The sequence below is a fragment of the Chiloscyllium plagiosum genome, chromosome 1 (genome assembly GCF_004010195.1).
Source record: "Chiloscyllium plagiosum isolate BGI_BamShark_2017 chromosome 1, ASM401019v2, whole genome shotgun sequence".
Classification (NCBI taxonomy): Eukaryota; Metazoa; Chordata; class Chondrichthyes; order Orectolobiformes; family Hemiscylliidae; genus Chiloscyllium; species Chiloscyllium plagiosum.
The window spans coordinates 153,659,802-153,680,494 of NC_057710.1; the positions used below are offsets into that span (position 1 = coordinate 153,659,802).

General features: G+C 41.3%; 1 protein-coding gene across 4 annotated transcripts in view; it reads right to left on the reverse strand.

Moving 5' to 3' along the window:
• Positions 1-9,623: 9,623 nt before the first annotated feature.
• The window catches only part of sh3d19 (SH3 domain containing 19), a 144,195-nt gene continuing 133,125 nt past the window's right edge, over positions 9,624-20,693 (reverse strand). For all 4 annotated transcript variants that reach the window (XM_043699673.1, XM_043699663.1, XM_043699654.1 and 1 more), the window contains 5 exons: positions 18,860-19,083; positions 17,946-17,998; positions 16,748-16,934; positions 13,955-14,058; positions 9,624-10,446 (listed from right to left, as the gene is read on the reverse strand). In XM_043699673.1, the coding sequence (XP_043555608.1) occupies positions 10,327-10,446; positions 13,955-14,058; positions 16,748-16,934; positions 17,946-17,998; positions 18,860-19,083 (688 nt within the window). In that variant the 3' untranslated portion in view covers positions 9,624-10,326. The remainder of the gene's footprint in view (positions 10,447-13,954; positions 14,059-16,747; positions 16,935-17,945; positions 17,999-18,859; positions 19,084-20,693) is intronic.

A 20,693-nucleotide genomic window follows, 5' to 3' on the forward strand; every position in this document is an offset into this window, starting at 1 on the left:
GGGTGCAATGTCTTAGACCCTGTTGCAGCATGACTACTGAAGACCTGGTCCTGCCTGTTCCACCTGAGCCTCATCTCTGTTGCTGTGAGGACTTGGCATTCCTTCGCTGTTGTCTCCTCCACCTTCTTATCCACGACAAAGCCAGTATGGTTGAGTTTGGCAGGCCCATCTTCGCAATGAAGTATGGGACAATAGAATCATAGAGATGTACAGCATGGGAACAGACCCTTCGGTCCAACCCGTCCATGTCGATCAGATATCCCAACCCAATCTAGTCCCACCTGCCAGCACCTGGCCCAAAGCCATCCAAACCCTTCCTATTCGTATACCCATTCAAATGCCTTTGAAAAGTTGCAATTGTACCGGCATCCAACACTTCCTCTGGCAGCTCATTCCATACACTGAGTGAAAAAGTTACCCCTTAGGTCTCTTTTATATCTTTCCCCTCTCACCGTAAACTTATGCCCTCTTTTATGCCCACCCCAGGGAAAAGACTGTCTATTTATCCTATCCATGCTCCTCATGATTTTGTAAATCTCTACAAGGTCACCCCTCAATCTCCAACGCTCCAGGGAAAGCAGCCCCAGCCTGTTCAGCCTCTCCCGAAAGCTGAAATCCCTCCAATCGTGGCAGCATCCTTGTAAATCTTTTTTGAACCCTTTCAAGTTTTGCAACATCTTTGCGATAGGAAGGAGACCAATGTCCTGTACAGCCACAACATAACCTCCAACCCCTGTACTCAATACTCTGACCAATAAAGGAAAGCATACCAATTGCCGCCTTCACTATCCTATCTACCTGCGACTCCACTTTCAAGGAGCTATGAACCTGCACTCCAAGATCCCTTTGTTCAACAACACTCCCTAGGACGTTACCATTAAGTGTATAGGTCCTACTAAGATTTGCTTTCCCAAAATGCAGCACCTCACATTTATCTGAATTAAACTCCATCTGCCACTTCTCAGCCCATTGGCCCATCTGATCAAAATCTTGTTGTAATCTGAGATAACCTTCTTCGCTGTCCACTACACCTCCAATTTTTGTGTCATCTGCAAGCTTGCTGTGTACCTCTTATGCTCACATCCAAATCATTTATGTAAATGACAACAAGTAGAGGACCAAGCACCGAACCTTGTGGCATTCCACTGGTCACAGGCCTCCAGTCTGAAAAACAACTTTCCACCACTACCCTCTATCTTCTACCTTTCAGCCAGTTCTGTATCCAAATGGCTAGTTCTCCCTGTATTCCGTGAGATCTAACCTTGCTAATCAGTTTCCCATGGGGAACCTTGTCGAATGTCCATATAGATCGCATCTACCGCTCTGCCCTCATCAATCTTCCGTGTTACATCTTCAAAAAATTCAAAATAAGTTTGTGAGACATGATTTCCCACGCACAAAGCCATGTTGACTATCCCTAATCAGTCCTTGTTTTTCCAAATAAATGATCAAATAGGTGTAGAGATGTTTGATTTTCTTTAGAATTTGTCCTAGTCAAGCTGATCTTTGGGAGATTGTGGTTCGTGACTGCTTGACCTCAGTTAGTCTTGGGCAAGGGCTTGTGACCTTGAGCATTATAGCACAGTATTCTGTGAATCTTGTGGGTGGGTGGGAAGCTTTCTTGTGCAACTCATCCCTGCAACCTTGAAATCAAAAGATTGTGTAGTAGTTAACTGACATTATTACAACTGAGACCTTGGTCAGAAAGTTTCCTGCAGAGTTTCACAGACTACCCGCCCCTTCCCCTTCCAAACTAATGTTTTTGAGTACTTTGAGATGAAACGAAATGTCGTTTGCATGTTTTACCATTTCTAACCTGTGAAAATTCTCTCAATGACTACCAGGAAAAACAATCCAATATCCGAACTGTCTAGTTATTGTGGCTTCCTAAAGCACAGGCCTGAGTCATATGCATGCTACAGAATGCAAAAGAGGTTCCCAAATATCACCGTCAGGAAGACTGACTTGTCTGAAACTCTGGCTAACAACGAAGCTTTAATCTGCCAACAAGAATCTGAACATTGACACCTGCTAAACAAAAGATCACACTGTCCCAGGCTGTTCTGGAGAATTCTGCCTCCTTGGGGTTGTGCACATCTTTGGCTGCTTCACTATGTGTGCCTTCGAGGAGATTGTACTGAGCTGCTTTTGTGAGAAATGGCGATCCCACCCATGATGGTGTTGAAGGCATGGACATTTCTGTATAGATGTGGTGAATGCATAGTGCTGACTGTGTGTCTGAGAGAACATTATGTCTGTTGGGGTTGACAGAGAAATTGTGTGTTTATTTTTGCAGTCCTCCTGTTTGATCAAGAGCCTCAGTGATTGCTGACTGACCATTCCAGGTGTCTCAAATCTGCCAGTGTTTTAAGCTAAACATGAGGTGTTAGGATAGCTTGCGTATCATATGGATGCTGTTACCCAGGTGTGGTATCTACTTTAATCGAGTCTCATCTCATGTTGGACAGATGCACAGTCGACACATGTAGCATACATTATTTCTCCACAGATTCTGCCAAACCTGCTGAGTTTCTCCAGCAATTTGTCTGAAATTATACATCTGGTCTCAGTTTGATCCCACCTTTAATTTCCTTAGGTAGTCACGTATGGTGTTTCTTCTTAAATGTTTATTTCAATGGAATAAATCATTCCCACATGCTCCGAAATGAACCCTGACTTGCCTGCTACTATAGCTTTACCTACCTATCCCTTACCTTAGTTTCCCAACTTACTTCAGTCAGCCCTGTGTATTCATGGCCTCATAATTGCTCTTGTGTTTGATCCACTGTCCTCTCCCTCAAACATACGATCACTGCTATGTAGAGGTAACGCACCTACCCCTCCACGCTTCCTATATTCCTACCCTTAAACTTTTAGAAAGATAACAAAGAAGATGAACCCTATAGTGCTAAGTTTCAGTCTCCACATCTCAGGCCATTAATATAGTCCTGAGCCCTACAAAAGATCACACTGTTAAGCAGTCTCTTCTGAAATGCTGCAGAAATATGCAGATATTCCTGTTAAAGGCCTTCTGGTCAAGGCTATGAGGCAGTTGTCCAGCGCAACTTTCTCAAGAGATCATCCTACCTGGTACAGCACAGGTTTGTTTGGGATGAATCACCAATCCCAGAGCAGATCTGACCTGGTTTGTTATGACCTTGGATAAGATCTTGTAATCTGCATTCAGCTGTGAGATCGGTCACCAATGTTTAACTTCCTTCCATGTAGATGAGGGTGATGATGCCCTTCCTCATAGCTTTGCGCATACTAGCAGCATACTTTTGTTCACTTCCTGCACATCCTGGCCTATCAAATTGCGCACACATCCTCAGGATACAGACTGAGATGATGTTACTGAGCTATCTTTTTCCTTCAGGCTGCTGATCACAGAGCTTTCCCTATGCCCCCTGTAGAAGAAGAAATGTGAGCATGTCTGATCGAGTTCCATGGAGCGGATCCTGAACTGGAAGATTATCTTGGAGTACATTGTGAGAGGCAACTCTTCTCTCCTCACTTTAATTTGTTTTGGAGCTATTACTTATTAAGTTTGTTCTGACTGTGCTATCTAACCTTTTCCATAAGAATCCCAGTCGCAGCCTGGTTCAGGTGTGCAGCCCAACCTCAGAATTCCTTTCTAACCTAATACTGGGTCTATACCACTTCTTTCATCAGATATGTGCTCCCTACTCACCTGTCCACCAATTTACATATGATTGATGAATTCAGTAGTCCCCCCCCCCCCCCGTACCCACGAGAGATATGTTCCAAGATTTATTGCAGATAAGAGAGAACTGATTTATTTAAATAGCAAATTTACCTTCCTGGCAACCCCCGATTCCAGGTTCCAGAAGATTCCCTATAATATTGTGGGCGGCACGGTGGCACAGTGGTTAGCACTGCTGCCTCACAGCGCCAGAGACCCGGGTTCAATTCCCGACTCAGGCGACTGACTGTGTGGAGTTTGCACATTCTCCCCATGTCTGCGTGGGTTTCCTCCGAGTGCTCCGGTTTCCTCCCACAGTCCAAAGATGTGCAGGTCAGGTGAATTGGCCATGTTAAATTGCCCGTAGTGTTAGGTAAAAGGGATAAATGTAGGGGAATGGGTGGGTTGCATTTCGGCGGGTCGGTGTGGACTTGTTGGGCCGAAGGGCCTGTTTCCACACTGTAAGTAATCTAATCTAATCTAATATGTTTGAGCCACGGTAAACCGTGAGTAACTGAAACTGTGGAAAACTATTCTGTAGATATGGGGGTTGCCCTGTAATTCAAAGATCACAATCCTTTTAAAATTAAATTCAGCTTCTAGCACTCTCCAAACAAGACCTCTTGCCTACTCTTTCCCAATGTTCTTGGTTCTAACATGAACCACAATAACAAATCATCACTCCCTCATTAGAGTCATATAGCAAGGAAGTAGACTATTCGGTCCAACCAGTCCATGCTGACCTCGTCCCACCTGCCTGCCCTGGGCATATGTCCTTCCAAATCTTTACTATTCATGTACTTCCAATAGTCTTTTAAACAGTATAACTGTACCCTCGTCCACCAATTCTTCTGGTAGTTCATTCCACACAGGAACCACTCTGTAACAAAAAAGTTGCTTCTATGCCCTTTTAAAATGTTTCACCTCTCATCTTAAAAATATGACCCCAAGTTTTGAATATCCCCACCCTAAGGTAAAGACCCATGTCATTCACCTTATTTATACCCCTCATGATTTTATAAACTTCAATAAGGTCACCCCTCAACCTCTGATATTCCTGTGAAAAAACGTTCCAGCCTACCCAGCCTATTATTATATCTCAAACCCTCCATTCTCGATAACATTCTGGTAAATCTTTTCTGAACCTTCTCCAATTTAATAATATCCTTCCAATAAGAAGGTGACTAGAACTGCACAAAACACTCCAGGATAGGCCTCACCAATGTCCTGTACAACCTCAACATGTCATCCCAGCTTCTATACTCAAAGGTCTGAACAATGAAGGCTAAATATCTTCTTAACCATCCTGTTTACTTATGACGCAAATTTCAAAGAATTATATACCTAAACCCCTGGTCCTTCTGTTCAACAACACTACTCAGGTCCCTACTATTAATTGTATAGGACCTGTCCTTGTTTATATTACTAAAATGCAGCACCTCACATTTATCCAAATTAAACTCCATCTGCTGCTCCTCAGCCCATTGATATGATTGATCAAAATTTGTTATCTAAGATAATCATCTTCACTGTCCAAACTTACTAATCATGTCTCTATTTTCATCCAGACCAATAATATAAATAACAAACAAAGTGGACCCAGTACCGATACCTGTGGAACACCACTGGTCGCAGGCCTTCAGTCCGAAAAACAACCCTCCACCACTCTTGTTTCCTATCATCTCTAATACCTTTTCAAAGTGTTTTGAGATGTTTTTCACCCTGTAGCATGCAGAGACCATACTAAGTGAGATTCAATCCTGTTTACCAAGGATGCTATTGGTTCCCCCATAATATGGAATTCTTTATAACTACATATTACATTCCAAACCACCACCACCACTTTGGACAACCTCCTGCTCAGAAATGTTCTTTACATTTTGATTGTCATTCAGGTGGTCTTTATTCCTTCTCTCAGGTAGCAAGTAAGTTGGAAATATTTTTCTGATTACTTAACTCTGTCTCTCTCTGCTGATGACTCAGTACATCTTTTAGTGGAAGAGAAATTGAGAAGGGTGTAGAATGTTCTCAAATTTGGGAAATGCTGGAAGCTACTTCATAACTTTGACAGCACAGAAACAGGACATGTCCACGGTGGTGCGTATGTTCAATGTCTATTGTCCATCTAATCATATTAACATATGGGTCCATTCATTTCTCTCTTGTGTTTATGAGTTCATAAGATATAGGAGCAGAATTAGGCTATTCGGCCCATCGAGCCTGCTCCACTATTCAATCATGGCTGAAATGCTACTCACCTCCACTTTCCTGCCTTCTCTCCTTAACCCTTCAACCCATTGCCAATTAAAAATCTAACTTCTCCTTAAATTTACTCACTGTCCCAGCAGCCAACACACTATGGGGAGGCAAATTCCACAAATGCACAGCCCTTTGGGAGACGTTGTTTGTCCTGAACTCAAGTTTTAAATTTGCCTCCCCTTATTCTAAGACGATGATGCCTTATTTAGCTTCCTCTTAAATTCAACTATTTGTAGTTGTCACAACCACCACTTGAAATTCTTGGTTTGAATCCCATTTCCCTCGACTGTCTGGTCCTCCATGGTTCTGATCTCCCATGGCGTTGGCGCATCTGTCTCCCAACCATTCCCTGCAATCAAATCCTTAGGACCTTTCTTAACAATTCAGCCCTGGCCTGTTCAATATTTGCTGATGTGTATAACCTTTCAGATCTGGTATTATTCTATTAAACCCCTTTGCACCTTATCCAGTGCCATTAAAAATGCCATTAAATGAAGACCAGAACTGTTCACAACTGTCCAAGTGATACCTAGATTGTCAAAATCTCTATTTCAATTCCATCATTCTGTTAATGAACCCAAGTGCTTTTGTTTTCCCCTGATGACCTTAGTAACCCTCATTACTTTTAGTTCTTTGTGTATCTGTGTGCCCAGTTTCCTCTGCTCTGCCACCCTAACTAGACACATTTTCCAACAGAAATGCTTACTATTCTTCCCAGTAATACACGCCTTTATTCTTCCTGCTAACATGTTTCAACTCACACTTAAAAGTTTATTCACCAATTGTATGTTCATTCTTCAAGTTTATTAATATATTTATTGCAGTCCCTCACTTATTAACGAGAAGAAAGTGAGGACTGTAGATGCTGCAGATCAGAATCGAGAATGTGGTGCTGGAAAAGCGCAGCAGGTCAGGAGGCATCCGAGGAGCAGGAGAATCAGGCAAAAGCCCTTCATCAGGAATGAAGCTTGTGGGTTGGGGGTCAGAGATAAATGGGACGGAGGGTAGGGGTGGGGCTGGAGACAAGGTAGCTGAGAGTGCAAGGTAAAGGAAGGTGGGGGAGAGAGTGATAGGTCAGAGAGGAGGGTGGAGCGGATAGATGGGAAAGATGATAGGTCAAGAGGGTGGTGCAGAGTTGGAGGCTTGGGACTGGGATAAGGTGGGGAGGTGGGGGAAGAGATGAAATGAGGAAACTGGTGAAATCCACATTAATACTGTGTGGTTGTAGGGTCCCAAGGCAGAAGATGAGGCACCCTTCCTCCAGCCATCAGGTGGTTAGGTTTGGCGATGGAGGAGTCTTAGGACCTGCATGTCCTTGGTGAAGTTGAAATGTTCAGCCACATGGTGGTGGGGTTGGTTGGTGCAGGTGTCCCAGAGATGTTCTCTGAAACTATCTGCAACTTGGCTCCTGTCTCCCCAATATAGAGGAGACCATAACGATTACAGTAGATGATGTACAGGAAGTACAGGTGAATTTCTGTTGGATGTGGAAGGATCCTTTGATGGAGGTGAGGGGTAGGCACAGATTTTGCTTTTCTTGCATTGGCAGGGGAAGGTGCCGGGATTGGAGTGTGGGCAGGGGAAGGTGCCGGGATTGGAGTGTGGGCTGGTGGGGTGGATTATGAAGGAGGAGACCATCTGGGATTTTCTATGGTGGAATTCATTCCCACTAGGGATATATTTCCTGCTCCACCCCTATCAGCGTTTTGGAGAGACCATTCCCTCCACAAGTCCCTTGTTGGATCCATGCCCTCTACAGCCCACACCCCACTCCCAGCACCTTCCCCTGCCAATGCAAGAACTGTAAAACCTGAGCCTACACCTCCTCCCTCACCTCCATCTAAGGCCTCAAAGAATCCTTCCACATCTAACAGAAGTTAACCTGTACTTTCACAAATGTCATCTACTGTATCCGTTGTGGTCTCCTCTACAGTGGGGAGACAGGACACCTACTTGTGGATCTTTGCAGGTCCTGGGACTTCATCATCAAACCCTTACCACCTGATACCTGGACGAAGAACACCTGTAACCCCGCCTCAGGACCCTGCAACCACACAGGATTACTGTGGATTTCACCAGTTTCCTCATTTCGCCTCCCCCCACCTTATCCCAGTCCCAAGCCTCTAAATCGGCACCGCCCCCTTCACCTGTCCATGTATCTCTCATTTACCCACTCCACCCTCCTCTCCAAACCATCACCACCCCCACCTTCACTTACCTATTGCATTCTCGGCTACCATACCCCCAATTTATCTCTCAGCCCACAAGCCTCATTCTGATGAAGGGCTTATGCCTGAAAGGTCGATTCTCCTGCTCCTTGGATGCTGCCTGACTTGCTGTGCTTTTCCAGCTCCACACTCTTGATCTTCACCTATTAACCTCATATTTTCGCATTGTCCACAAATGTTCAATATTTTACTTCTAATTCTGACATAGGCGAGGCCATCAATAGCAGTTTCAGCCCTGATCTTTGTAGTTGAACAGCATTATACCATCCTCTCTGCTACTTATAACCTGACTTCATCTATTCTGACCTAATGATGACCTACCATTGAAGAGCTTTTGAAAAGTATTCCCTTTCGATTAAGTATTTCTAGTATATTGAATTGGAATTGATAGGATTTATAGACAAAAACACAATTGCTTACTTTTGGCTGTACAGGAGTTGGGAGGTCATGTTGCGGCTGTACAGGACATTGGTTAGGCCACTTTTGGAATATTGCATGCAGTTCTGATCTCCTTCCTATTGGAAAAATGTTGTAAAACTTGAAAGGATCAGAAAAGATTTACAAGGATGTTGCCAGGGTTGGAGGATTTGTGCTATAGGGAGAGGTTGAGACATAAGGGGCAACCTTTTCACGCAGAGGGTGGTACGTGTTTGGAATGAGCTGCCAGAGGAAGTGGTGGAGGCTGGTACAATTGCAACATTTAAAAGGATTTGGAGGGATATGGGCCGGGTGCTGGCAGGTGGGACTAGATTGGGTTGGGGTATCTGGTCGGCATGGTCAAGTTGGACCGAAGGGTCTGTTTCCGTGCTGTACATCTCTATGACTCCATGGTCGCTGAATTTTGTTTACAATGGAAATTAGTAATGAAGACTCTTGACCACTAGATGGCAATGTATGCTGCCAGAAAATTGCATTTTAATTCTGTAATTTGAGCTCAGATATTGGGCAGGATTAATAATGCTGCATTTTATATAAATTAATAAGTTGAATTATGTAAAATAAGCTGGCTGCTGAGTAATAATGAGTTTACTTGGAGCAGAGGAGAATGAGGGGGTACATGATTGAGATGCATAAAATTATGAGGAACATATTAGATACAGGTTGGACAGGAAGGAACCTCTGCTGTTAATGGAGTGATCAATTACCGGGGGCATACAATTAAGCGAGGGGACAGGTAGTTTATAGAAGAGATGTGATAAAAAAAATTTCTTTCATCCAGAGGGTGGTGGGAATTTGGTAGGGGCAGAAACCCTCATTACAGTTTGGAAGTATTTACATATGAATATATGGTGCCAAGTGCTGGAAAATGAGATTAAAATAGGTGGCTATTTTTGGCTGGTGCAGATTCACTGGGCTGAAGGGCCTTTTCTGTGCTGTAGTTCTCTATAGTGCTGTAAATTGATTGCTTCCTAATTCAAAACATTCTACATCAATGAAATAAATACTTTTTATTGAAACTTTTATCACAAAACAATGATATTTTGAAATATTACCAGTAAGGAATCCACAAATGAATAATTTGTTCCAGAATAACTTGTTCAGTTATTGCTGAATGATAATACCACAGCAATACTAAGAGGCACTGATCATTAAAAGGAAAATAAACCATATTGCCTTCAAAAACAATGCAATCAAAAGATAAAAGATATACTGTGCAAGTCAGAGTTATTTACTGAGATTACATTAAAGTGTTTTTGCAATTTGTATGCAAGTTAAAGGATGACAGCAAGAATGGGAAAACCAGCCCTTCTGATGTCAGCACCAGCACATGCAGGCATCAATGGATTTTCTTTTAATTGTCTTTTAAAAATTTTGACTTTGTTTCTGATTCAGTACTGGAATCTGTCTTTCAATACTGACATGTAAATGTTTTACAGTAAAATTATAATGTGTATTTAATCACCAAAATCTGAATTCTGACCACTGACCCAGCTCCTGCTCCCAGATATTTACAGTACGTCTCAGTTCATAGGTAATGGAATTTTTGATTCATTAGTTCTCCAACAGCGGCTGTGTCTCTTTCAGTCTGTCACGCTCTGTACAGCCCATGTAGCTCATGTGCCTTGATACATATAATGACAAAGTTCAATTCTGCTCCATGCTCTATGGTCTTCCTCAACCTAAATACAAGGTAGTTCATAACTGGTCTTGAAGAATCTGGACAAAGCTCCTTGGAAATATTCCCTCCTTCCCGTGTAGTTCTCCTTTCAGCCAATCAGAATCTACATGTTCTAAAATGGTTATCATATCTCCAACCTGGAGGTGGAAAAATGTTGCAGAATTTAGTTAATATTTATACACACAGGAATGCTGTTCTAAGTTAAATTGCGCTCAATTCCACATTTATACAATTAGAGTCAGAGTCACAGTAAGCTTAATTGTTTATAAAAAACAATTTATTTCTGACAACATTTTTAAAATTTTAATTCTTAATCCAAAAAGAATTCTTTTTATTAATTCATGGAATGTACTGAGCCACTATGCCATCCTTGTTAGAGAAGCTCATTGCTTGGCCCTTGTGTGGCTACTTATTATTTATTAGCCTAATCCTAAATGCATATTTTCTGCATGTAATAAGGAACTTGGGTCATTAACTTGAGGAGCTGTGAATGGAATGGAGCACTAACAATCAGGCAGCCTCCCAATTCTGACCTTTTGTATACGAAGTCATGAAAGAGGCAGCTGATTGATTATCTTGAGGGACTCCTGCAACGATGTCGTGGGGTAGATTGGCAGTGACACCTGCTACTGGAAAGTTTTCTCCCAAATTCTCATTATCTTAAATTTTACTAAGGCCCTTTGATGTCACATTATCAGATGCTGTCTTGGTGTCAAGGGACACTCACTGTCACCTCACTACTGCATTTCAAACCTGTTCTCCACGTTTGGGCCCAGTTTGTAATGAAGTCTGAAGATAAGTGTTCCCAACTGACCCGAATTGAGCATCAGAGTGCAGGTTATTGATGAATGAATGCCACCTGACAGTACTGCCAATAACCTTCCCAATCAATTTTCTGCTGATATAGAATAAATTGATGGAGCAGTAATTTGTCCTTGTTTTTGTTTGGAATAGATTGAAGGCAGGTGTGGCTAGTTGTGGAGCACACATCTTCAGCAATACAGCCCTGATAATGTGGGAGGCCGGTGACATATCTCCAGTGCCTTCAACTGTATCTTGATGTTATTGGGAAGTGATTTAAAAATGGCTGCAAATTGCCATTGATGATCATGGAGTAAATGAAGATAAAACATCTACTTGATATTTCTGGCTGATGACGGATACAAAAACTTCAGAACATAAGAAACAGAAGCAAAAGTAGGCCATTCAGATCTTTGAACCTACTCTGCTTTTCAAAGAGATTGTGACTGAGCTATTACTTCAATACCATTTTGCTGCACTATGTGGACAACCCTGGATATTTTTAAAACATGGAGATCTATTGATCCCAGTGCTCGATGACAGAGTTTTCACAGAGAATTCCAAAGACTCAGCACCCTCAGTGAAGATATTTTTCCTTTTGGAGTCATAGAGATGTACAGCACGGAAACAGACCCTTCGGTCCAACTCATCCATGCCAACCAGGTATCCCAAACCAATCTAGTCCCACCTGCCAGCACTTGGCCTATATCCCTCGAAACCCTTCCTATTCATATATCCATCCAGATGCCTGTAATTGTACCAGCCTCTACCCCATCCTCTGGCAGCTCATTCCATACACGTACCATCCTCTTCATGAAAAAGTTGCCCCTTAGGTCCCTTTTAAATCTTGCCCTTTTTACCCTAAACCCACCACCCCAGGGAAAATACCTTGTCTATTTACCCTCATGACCCTCATGAGTTTATAAACCTCTGTGAGGTCACCCCTCAGCCTCCGACGCTCCAGGGAATACAGCCCCAGCCTATCCAGCCTCTCCCTATAGCTCAAACCCTCTAAACCTGGCAACATCCTTGTAAATCTTATCTGAACCCTTTTCTCGGTCCTTATTGAAAATTGGGATGTTCCTGCTGTTGCCTTTTCTGTTTAGTTCTTTAATTGTCTATACCCTCCAAGCCCGAATGTGGCAGGACTGCAGAGCTTTGTTGTGATCTGTTGGTTAAGGGATTACTCAGCTTTGTATGTAGCATGTTGCTCTGACTGTTTAGCATGCATCCATTCCCATGTATGTTTACACCAGGTTAGCATCTCCTTTTCAGTTATGTCTGGAACTGCTTTATAGCTCATACTCTACTACACTCCTCAATGAACCATTGTTGTTCCCATGACTTTATGATAATGGCAGAGTGGATGGTATGTCAGGCAATGAGATTACATATTATGATCAAATACAATTCTACTTCTGCAGATGGCTCACAGTGTCTCAGAGATGACCAGTTTTGATTCACCAGATTGAGGGTATTCAGCAGCCTGTATCCTGTCCTTTTTGGAGTTGTGAATCAGAAGGGGGAATAGGTCATTTGGTCCCATTGAGCCTTATTCCACCTTTCAGTAAGATAATGATTGATCTGAGTGTAGTGCACATTCTTGCCCACTCCCAATAATATGGAGTCCTTTGTTGGTCAAGCATATGTCCATTACTCATGTCTTATTGACCTACATCAACTTCCTATTGCAATGAATTGAAGATGGTGTTTTTTTTAAAACCACATTCATAATGGCCATATCCTACCCTAACTCCATGATCTCCTCCAGTCATAACCTTCTCTTACATCTAGTTCTCTGATACATCTCATCTTCAAGATCAACTTTCTGACATTTTTCATAGTGCATCTGATCACACTGAATGAGGGTTTGATGACTGAAATCAATGCTCACGTTGGACATAAGGGGGAAATGTTGAGAAATATCCCACTAAAAAGAGTTAGGTTAAGTGACTTTCATTTCTAGTGAACCTTTTTGCTCTTTATGAAACAATGACAAGTAATTGAGTGCAAAGACAAAAATAGTGTAGATTATGGTAATCTGTAATAAAAGATAAAAGTGCTGTAATTATTCAGATCAGGCAGCATTTATGAAGAAGGAAAGAGTCAATTTCAATGACACAAACAAATGTTGGAAATCTGAAATTAAAAGAACAAATCTGAAAATATATGCATGTCAGAGGTAGCTGGGCATGTTTGAACTGTTCTGAGAAGCTGAAAAACTTAATTCTGACAGACAAAACAAGAGTTAGAATTTAGTGTTCTGATCATCCAGTCTAAGTGCAATCAACTACTCATCAGATATAATCGTGATATACAAGTAAAGAATAGAAAGGGCAGTTTCTCTATCGTGAGACTGGGTGACAGGCAGGGCAGAGTTGTGCTGGACTGAGATAGAAGGATGTTGGAAAGCTAACGAACAGAATCATCGAATTTTGCACAGTGTGTCCTGCAGCCTGGATTACACCAGAGGTCAAAATATTACCCCTCAAACTGTCAAAAAGAATCTGTTAGGTATGAGCAACAATGTCATACACACAATGAAAACTACATCCAAGGCAAGTCCACAAACTGCTCTATGCACGACAGAAGAATGACTTTCTCAGATGGGTTTCACTCCATTATCCATATGCCATGATAAACCCCTGTTTTTTCTGTGTCTGTACAGAATATCACAATTGTTCATTGGGACTGACGATGCTCAACTTTCATTATTCAGAGATTGATGCACTGACCCCCATCAGAATTCAAAATCAAATAGATCAAGTGTTTAAAAATAGGTTTTCCAGAAAGTTTGTACAATCTCAATAAAGAATTGAGTAGATTTGATGTCACATTTCATACCTTTAAATCAAGCTCATCTGTATTCTCCCCACTAAAGTCATAGAGTGCCTTGGCTTTTTCTCTTTTATTCCCCGAGGGCTGTTGTTTTAAGGGGTTTGTTTTGTCTGAAACAAAAATAGTTTTGTATAAAATATTGAAGGTACAACTTGGTTACAAAAATGCAAATCACTGTATACAACTATTTAGATAAATTGTTGTTAGTCACTCCTCAATCACAGCTGTCCACTATGTTTGTCCTCGGTTTCCTGGAGTTCACCAGCTCTTGGCGAAATAAAATTGCAATTTACCCTGAAACATGATTAATAGTCCATCTGGATTCAACTCAGCCAGTTATCTAAAAACCCGTTCCCCTTAGAACCCAGTGACTTATGTGGACCTGATTCTGCACACAGTATGCAGTAGGACATGGTGAGTTAAATATGTCACTTACTTTTAGTCATTAGTGGAAAACATAACTAAAGGTTGTCAAAGCAACAATAATGAAATATAGTCCGAGATAATATCTGAAAATACAAGCGTACTATAGTTAAAACAACTAGTTCAAAGTGTTACCTGAAACCAGTTTCAATCTTGCATATTGTCTAAAAGTTGGTTCCTCCCTAAATTTCCTCTTATTAAAATCTTACCCATTTTGTTCTATTATTGTTCAGGGGATGTGGGCATCTTTGGCTAGGGCAACATTTATTGCCCATCCCTAACTGCTCACAGGGCGGGTTAAGAGTCAGCCACATTGTTGTGGGTCTATAGTCATGTGTGGGCCAAACCAGGTAGGGATGGCATATTCCTTCCTGAAAGTTTACAGTGAACTAGATAGGTTTGTCTAACAATTGCTAACAGTTTCATGATCATCATTAGACTCTTAATTCCAGGTTGAATTCAAATTGATCTTCTAGGACATATGCCTGGAACATTACTAGGGTCTCTAGATTAATATTCTCGTGACAGTACCACCTCGGCTATTGCCTAGTGACCAAATGAATAAATTTGAATTAATTATTGTCACTCCAATGGGAGATTGTACATGATATCAGCAATAAACTATCAATTGCAACCAAATGCAAGGTCCAACAGGTTGTAAACCAAAAGGCACACTTAATATAAAAGGAAGTCTTTATCATTGATCTTAAGAAATCCAATTGATAATTTTGCCTGACTACAATGTGACCAGATAACTTTAAACTGTGAACTGGAGCTGAAAAATGTGTTGCTGGAAAAGTGCAGCAGGTCAGGCAGCATCCAAGGAGCAGGAGAATCGACGTTTCGGGCATAAGCCCTTCTTCAGGAAAATGCCTGAAGAAGGGCTTATGCCCGAAACGTCGATTCTCCTGCTCCTTGGATGCTGCCTGACCTGCTGCGCTTTTCCAGCAACACATTTTTCAGCTCTGATCTCCAGCATCTGCAGCCCTCAGTTTCTCCCAACTGTGAACTGGAGCCAACATTGAGGAGACAGCTGTATTTTGTGCACAATTTCTAAAGACTATGTTTCCTTTGCAATGTCCGAAATGTTCAAGAACCGATTAATATATTTTAGTTAAAGGAACAAGTTGTTTTTCTGTAACTTGACCATCACTGCTGGGATCTCAAACTAAAAATACAAGAGAGTACAAGTTGTTCCAACATAAACATTATACAGTGTATGCATAAAAATCAGTGCATAATTTTAACGCACTGGATATCTCTCAGGTAACACAATATACATTTACAGTGCAGCATGCTACATGCTATTAATGTAAAAAGGACATATCAAGAGTCACAATAATGACAAAACTAATGACAGAATCCAAATCCAAAGTTTACTTGTTACACACTTGGAAAAGTGACTACTTCTCTTTATAGTAGTCTAAGTCTGCAGCCAAGCCAACTTAAATATAAAATGCTATGGCTTCAAACTCATAGCCATTTCATTTTAAAATACTGTCATGCTTGTCCTATGATAAAGTACGCCATGGAAGTGAATCTTCACCACTTACTTTATATTAATCTGGAGGCATTTGGTAAATTTCACTCAAATGCAGCTACAAACAAAAAGCCCACAAGATGTGACACCACCATCTTAATCTGCTCACTAGTGGTCAGTGTATGTCTTAAGGCCTTGCTTAACCATTACGGGTTACAAAATTACAACTAACTGTTGAAGAATAAAATCAATCCTACACCTTTCCTTTCTAAATTTTCAAGCATAAAACTTTCTCATTTTGCTTCCAACCATTTTTCCTCCTATTTTTGCTTTCCAAGGATAATCGTGACCCATGACAGAGATGGGAGCGGGGTGATAATGGGTCCCCTAGCCTCTCTGTTTGCCATTCACACCAGGTATGTGGATCAGGCTGGCAACAAGTCTTCCCACTGTGTTCAACACTTCCCTTGTTGTTCCTACATCCTTCCCAACGTCTCCATTTCATCATCAAGTAGATAACATCTCACGAATAAATAAAATGTCACATCAAGAACCTTTTATTTGATTCTCATGCATACACTGGCTGATTTTTCCTATTTCAATAAACACATTACACCTTTGAATTCCAGCTCCTTGACGTTAAACCTAACATTTCACAAGCCTTTTCATTTGTTTTGTTCTGTTCACTAGCTTTCAGGTACATGGGCCCCTAAGCCTCTCTGCTATTGTTCAGCTCCCAGCTTCTCTTCATATAAGGAAGCCATTTTTGTATTAGGTTTGAAGAACTGTGTTTTCATTTTAGTAAAGAAAAGCTTTCAAGCTTTCAAATTCAAGGAACAAAAAGGTATTTTCTACAATTGCTGTGGTGTAGATTTCAGTCTTTACAATGGTGGTACCTGAGCAGATTTGCACAAACACAGTTGGGAATGTCCCTTCACACCCATTCAGTTTCCCTCTGCACCATTCAGAGTCCAAATGTTCTGTGATGAGGATCCGATCCCCACGTTTAAACGGCAAGTCGTCAGGAGCTTCTGCTTTGAAATCATAAAGTGCTTCACACCATTGAGAATTTGAGTGTTTGACCTAGGAGTTCAAAGAAAACCAGTTAGATTGTTTCAGTAACAGGAGAAACAATGCAAACATTTAACTAGTTAAAAAACGATTGTGGTAAATGTCAGATGTGAGCAATGCATGAAAAGTAATTTTATTTAATACAGATAGAGCAAAGAATCCTGCATGGCTAAAAGACCTCAAGAACTGGCAACTACATATCTACTCATTTATTAACAAGCTGCAGTTGTCAACACAAGTTTTAATATTCAAATCTTTTAAAATTCTTCCCTTGGGATGTGGGCATCACTGGCTGTACAGCATTTATTGCCAGTCCGTCATTGTCCTATACTGTTAAGGGGGAAGTTTCAGAATTTTGACCTATGACAGGAAAGGAATGGCGATATATTTCCAAACCGGGATGGAGAGTGCCGAGGAGGGGAACCTGCTGTTGGTGGTCTTAACATATGGGTGCTGCCCTTGTCTTCAAGATGGAAGTGGTCCTCGGTTTGTAAGGTCTATGGATCTTTGGCGAATAAGGAAGTTAAACCACTCCTTTCATCACAGGTCAGTATGCTTTTTAGCAGTTTACAATGCTGATCTGTTAGCAGCTGCTTCAGGAGAGACAAGATTGGTGCAGACCCATTTCACATTTTGCTTTACTTCCTTGAACAGGAGTATCAGCGCTTCTCACACCAGAAAAGCAATAAGTTGCATGCTTTTTAATATTGGGAGAAAGTGAGGACTGTAGATGCTGGAGTTGATAAAGTGTGATGCTGGAAAAAGCACAGCAGGTCAGACAGCATCTGAGGAGCAAAAGAGTTGATGTTTTGGGAAGGACCCCTCTTCAGGACTTCAGCGCCACACTTTATCAACTCTGCATTTTAATATTTGTCAACATGTAATATATTTCATGAAAGACTAAGGCACAGAATAAAATGAAGTTTAACTCTGAGGGATAGAAGGGGATGACTTTGATACTTCTATGTCCTTGTTCATAATTATATGCAAGGTGACAACATTTGATTGTTAAAGTACTCCTACCTGACCATGTAACGAGATCTCCACTGCTTTGTCACTTTCTAATGTGTCAGAACCTGAGGAAAGATTCAATACATTTCGTTCTTTAAAAAAATTATGTTCCCAACTCGAGATACCAAACTGCATAAGACTACCATGAAACATGACTATCATAATCACTCGTTACATTTCAAGATAGGATAAAAAGACACATTGTGATGGATTTTTGTTGTTATTTTATGCAATTTTAAGCTGCAAGCCAGTATTATGAAAATGATAAAATTTAAGGAACAGTCCGTTCTCAGGGTTTGCTAGATTTGACTGTTCTAAATCATCAGTTACACTTGGTTCTGCCTGCCTGTTGCACGAGTTCCAATTCACATTGACCAATGTTCGGGGAGAGTCAGTGAAGTGGATTTCAAAAGTGACAGACAATGAGTGTGACGTGTGATTGTGTCTGAGGGGGAGAGAGAGAGAGAGAGAGAGAGTAGGCTCCGTGCCAGACAGGACTTAGATTAGATCTGCTTGAACTGTGCCTGTGTGCAAGTGCTGAAGTGCCCTTTCTAAGACCCAGGAGAGAATAGTCTGAGGAAAGGAAGGTGAGAACTTGAGGTGTCATTGACATAAACCCTGACTGCGGCTTCTAAAGGAGTTTCAAGGCTTTGATGTTAAAAAAAAAGGATATTGAATTGTTTCTAGTACTAAAGCAGATACAGTCAATAACCTAATGACATGTAACACTCTCATTACATGTCATATTAGACCAGTGGAGGAGTGAATCTAGAAAGGAGACAGTGCAGAGCATTTGAATTTTGAAGTTTTTGTTGTTTACTGTGTGTTAAAACCTTATTGGCCCTTGTCTTTGATTTCGAGGGAAGAAAACTGAAGATATATGACACTTCATATTTCTTGCTCATTCAAAAGAACAATTCATTCACCTGGAGACAGAGGTGAACTCTGTGCAGCCTGCTGCTCAGGAATTGGTAGATCCTCAATAATCTCAACAAAATTTAAAGGGAAAGTTCCAGAGCGGCCTTTAAGTTCTCCTTGAGCCCACTCTTCATTCATGTACTCCTTCAGTGCAATGACATCCCCTTCAAAGAAAGTGAGTTCATCAGCCTGGTCTCCTTCATAGTCAAACCGAGCTACACATCGAGGCCCCCTGTACAAGAAGTGATAGGTCAGTAAGTATCTATACCCGACCATGGCGTATATTCAAATTTGATGTTGAGAATCCACTGACATTGTGATGCAAGAGGTGGACAACAGGAAGGCTGTACATTCTTGGCACTAATGATTATCTTCCCTACTGGATTTTAGAGCAACATTCCCAGAACAAGCTTTGGCCTTAAATAAGTAGCCAATAATGCCACGATGCCCCTGTTGGAATTTAGCTTCAAGTCAGATTAAACCATGCAGGACAACTACACCACTGTCTCCCTACTCTCCGCTTATTGTAGGCTGCTGTGGTCCAAACTTTCGTTTGTCCTGTTATTTGCGGAAACTTGAAATCATCTAAAGTTCTGCTGCCTGTATTCTAAGTCATGTCAAGTCCCATGACCCCATCATGTCCACTGATCTGAATGAACATCTGGGCGAGCAACTCCTTGTGGGGATGGGGGACAGAGTCTGCAGTAGCTGCAGAGTGGGGAGGGAGAAGGTAGTGGCAGTACAGTGGACACTGTGAAAATGAAGAGAGGTTCTGATGGGGAGCCCGTCAACAGAGGAATACTGGGAGCCAGGAAACTTTGGAAGTACTAGGTAATGAATCCCTTGCAAATTAAGGTGCTTTTTAATGAAGTAGTTATTGAAAAAAAACCTGCTTTTGCTGCTAACTTATGGATGTTAACTTTAGCATATCCATAACAACTCTTACCAATTTTGTAGATGCACCACAGAAAGCATCCAATCTGGATGCATCATGGCTTGGTATGGCAACTGCTCTGCCAAAGACCACAAGAAATGAGAGAGTTGTGAACACAGCAATCACTTCCATCCATTGACTCTGCCTACACTTCTTGCAGCCTCGGGAAAGCAGTCAACACGACCAAAGATCCCTCCCACCACAGTAATATGCTCTTCCACCCTCCTCCATTGGGCAGAGGATACAAAAATTTGAAAACGTATTAGTGTCTTCCACACTGCTATCAGACTTTTCAACAGACCTCTCACATATTAGGGCTGATCTTTCTCTGCACCTTCTCTGCAGCTCTAACATTATGTTCTGCATTCTGTTCCATCACGTTAATGTACTTATATAAGGGATAATTTGTCTGCTTAGCATGCAACACAATAGTTTTCATTGTATCTCAGTAGGTGTGAAAATTGAATTAAATCAAAATTGAATTAAACTTCTGCCAATTCAAATACTATAGTATTCAGGATTTTTAAGTTTTCTTTGTGTGTTATGGTCTTATATTTAATGGAAGATTGATAATCACGGTGGATATTAATGAATTCTTTCAAAGTCTGCTTCTGAGAATCCAAATGTCAACACAAATACCCTACCGATAATGTGACTTAGCTCGCCTAATGAAGAGTTTGAGAGAATGTAAAGGTAGCACCTAGAAACAAAACAGTGGCCCATAAAATCACAACGTTGCCCTTGAGAGACCATAATAGGAGCACTTGGAAAAACAATTAATGTTGATAACCTGGTATGATCAAAAAGCTGCAGTTTTCACTGCAGCACAGGGAAACATTGTGCCCAAGTTTCTCAGACACAAGAAAAATGTTGCAATGACAGAATTCACAGCAGAAAGCATTCTCATT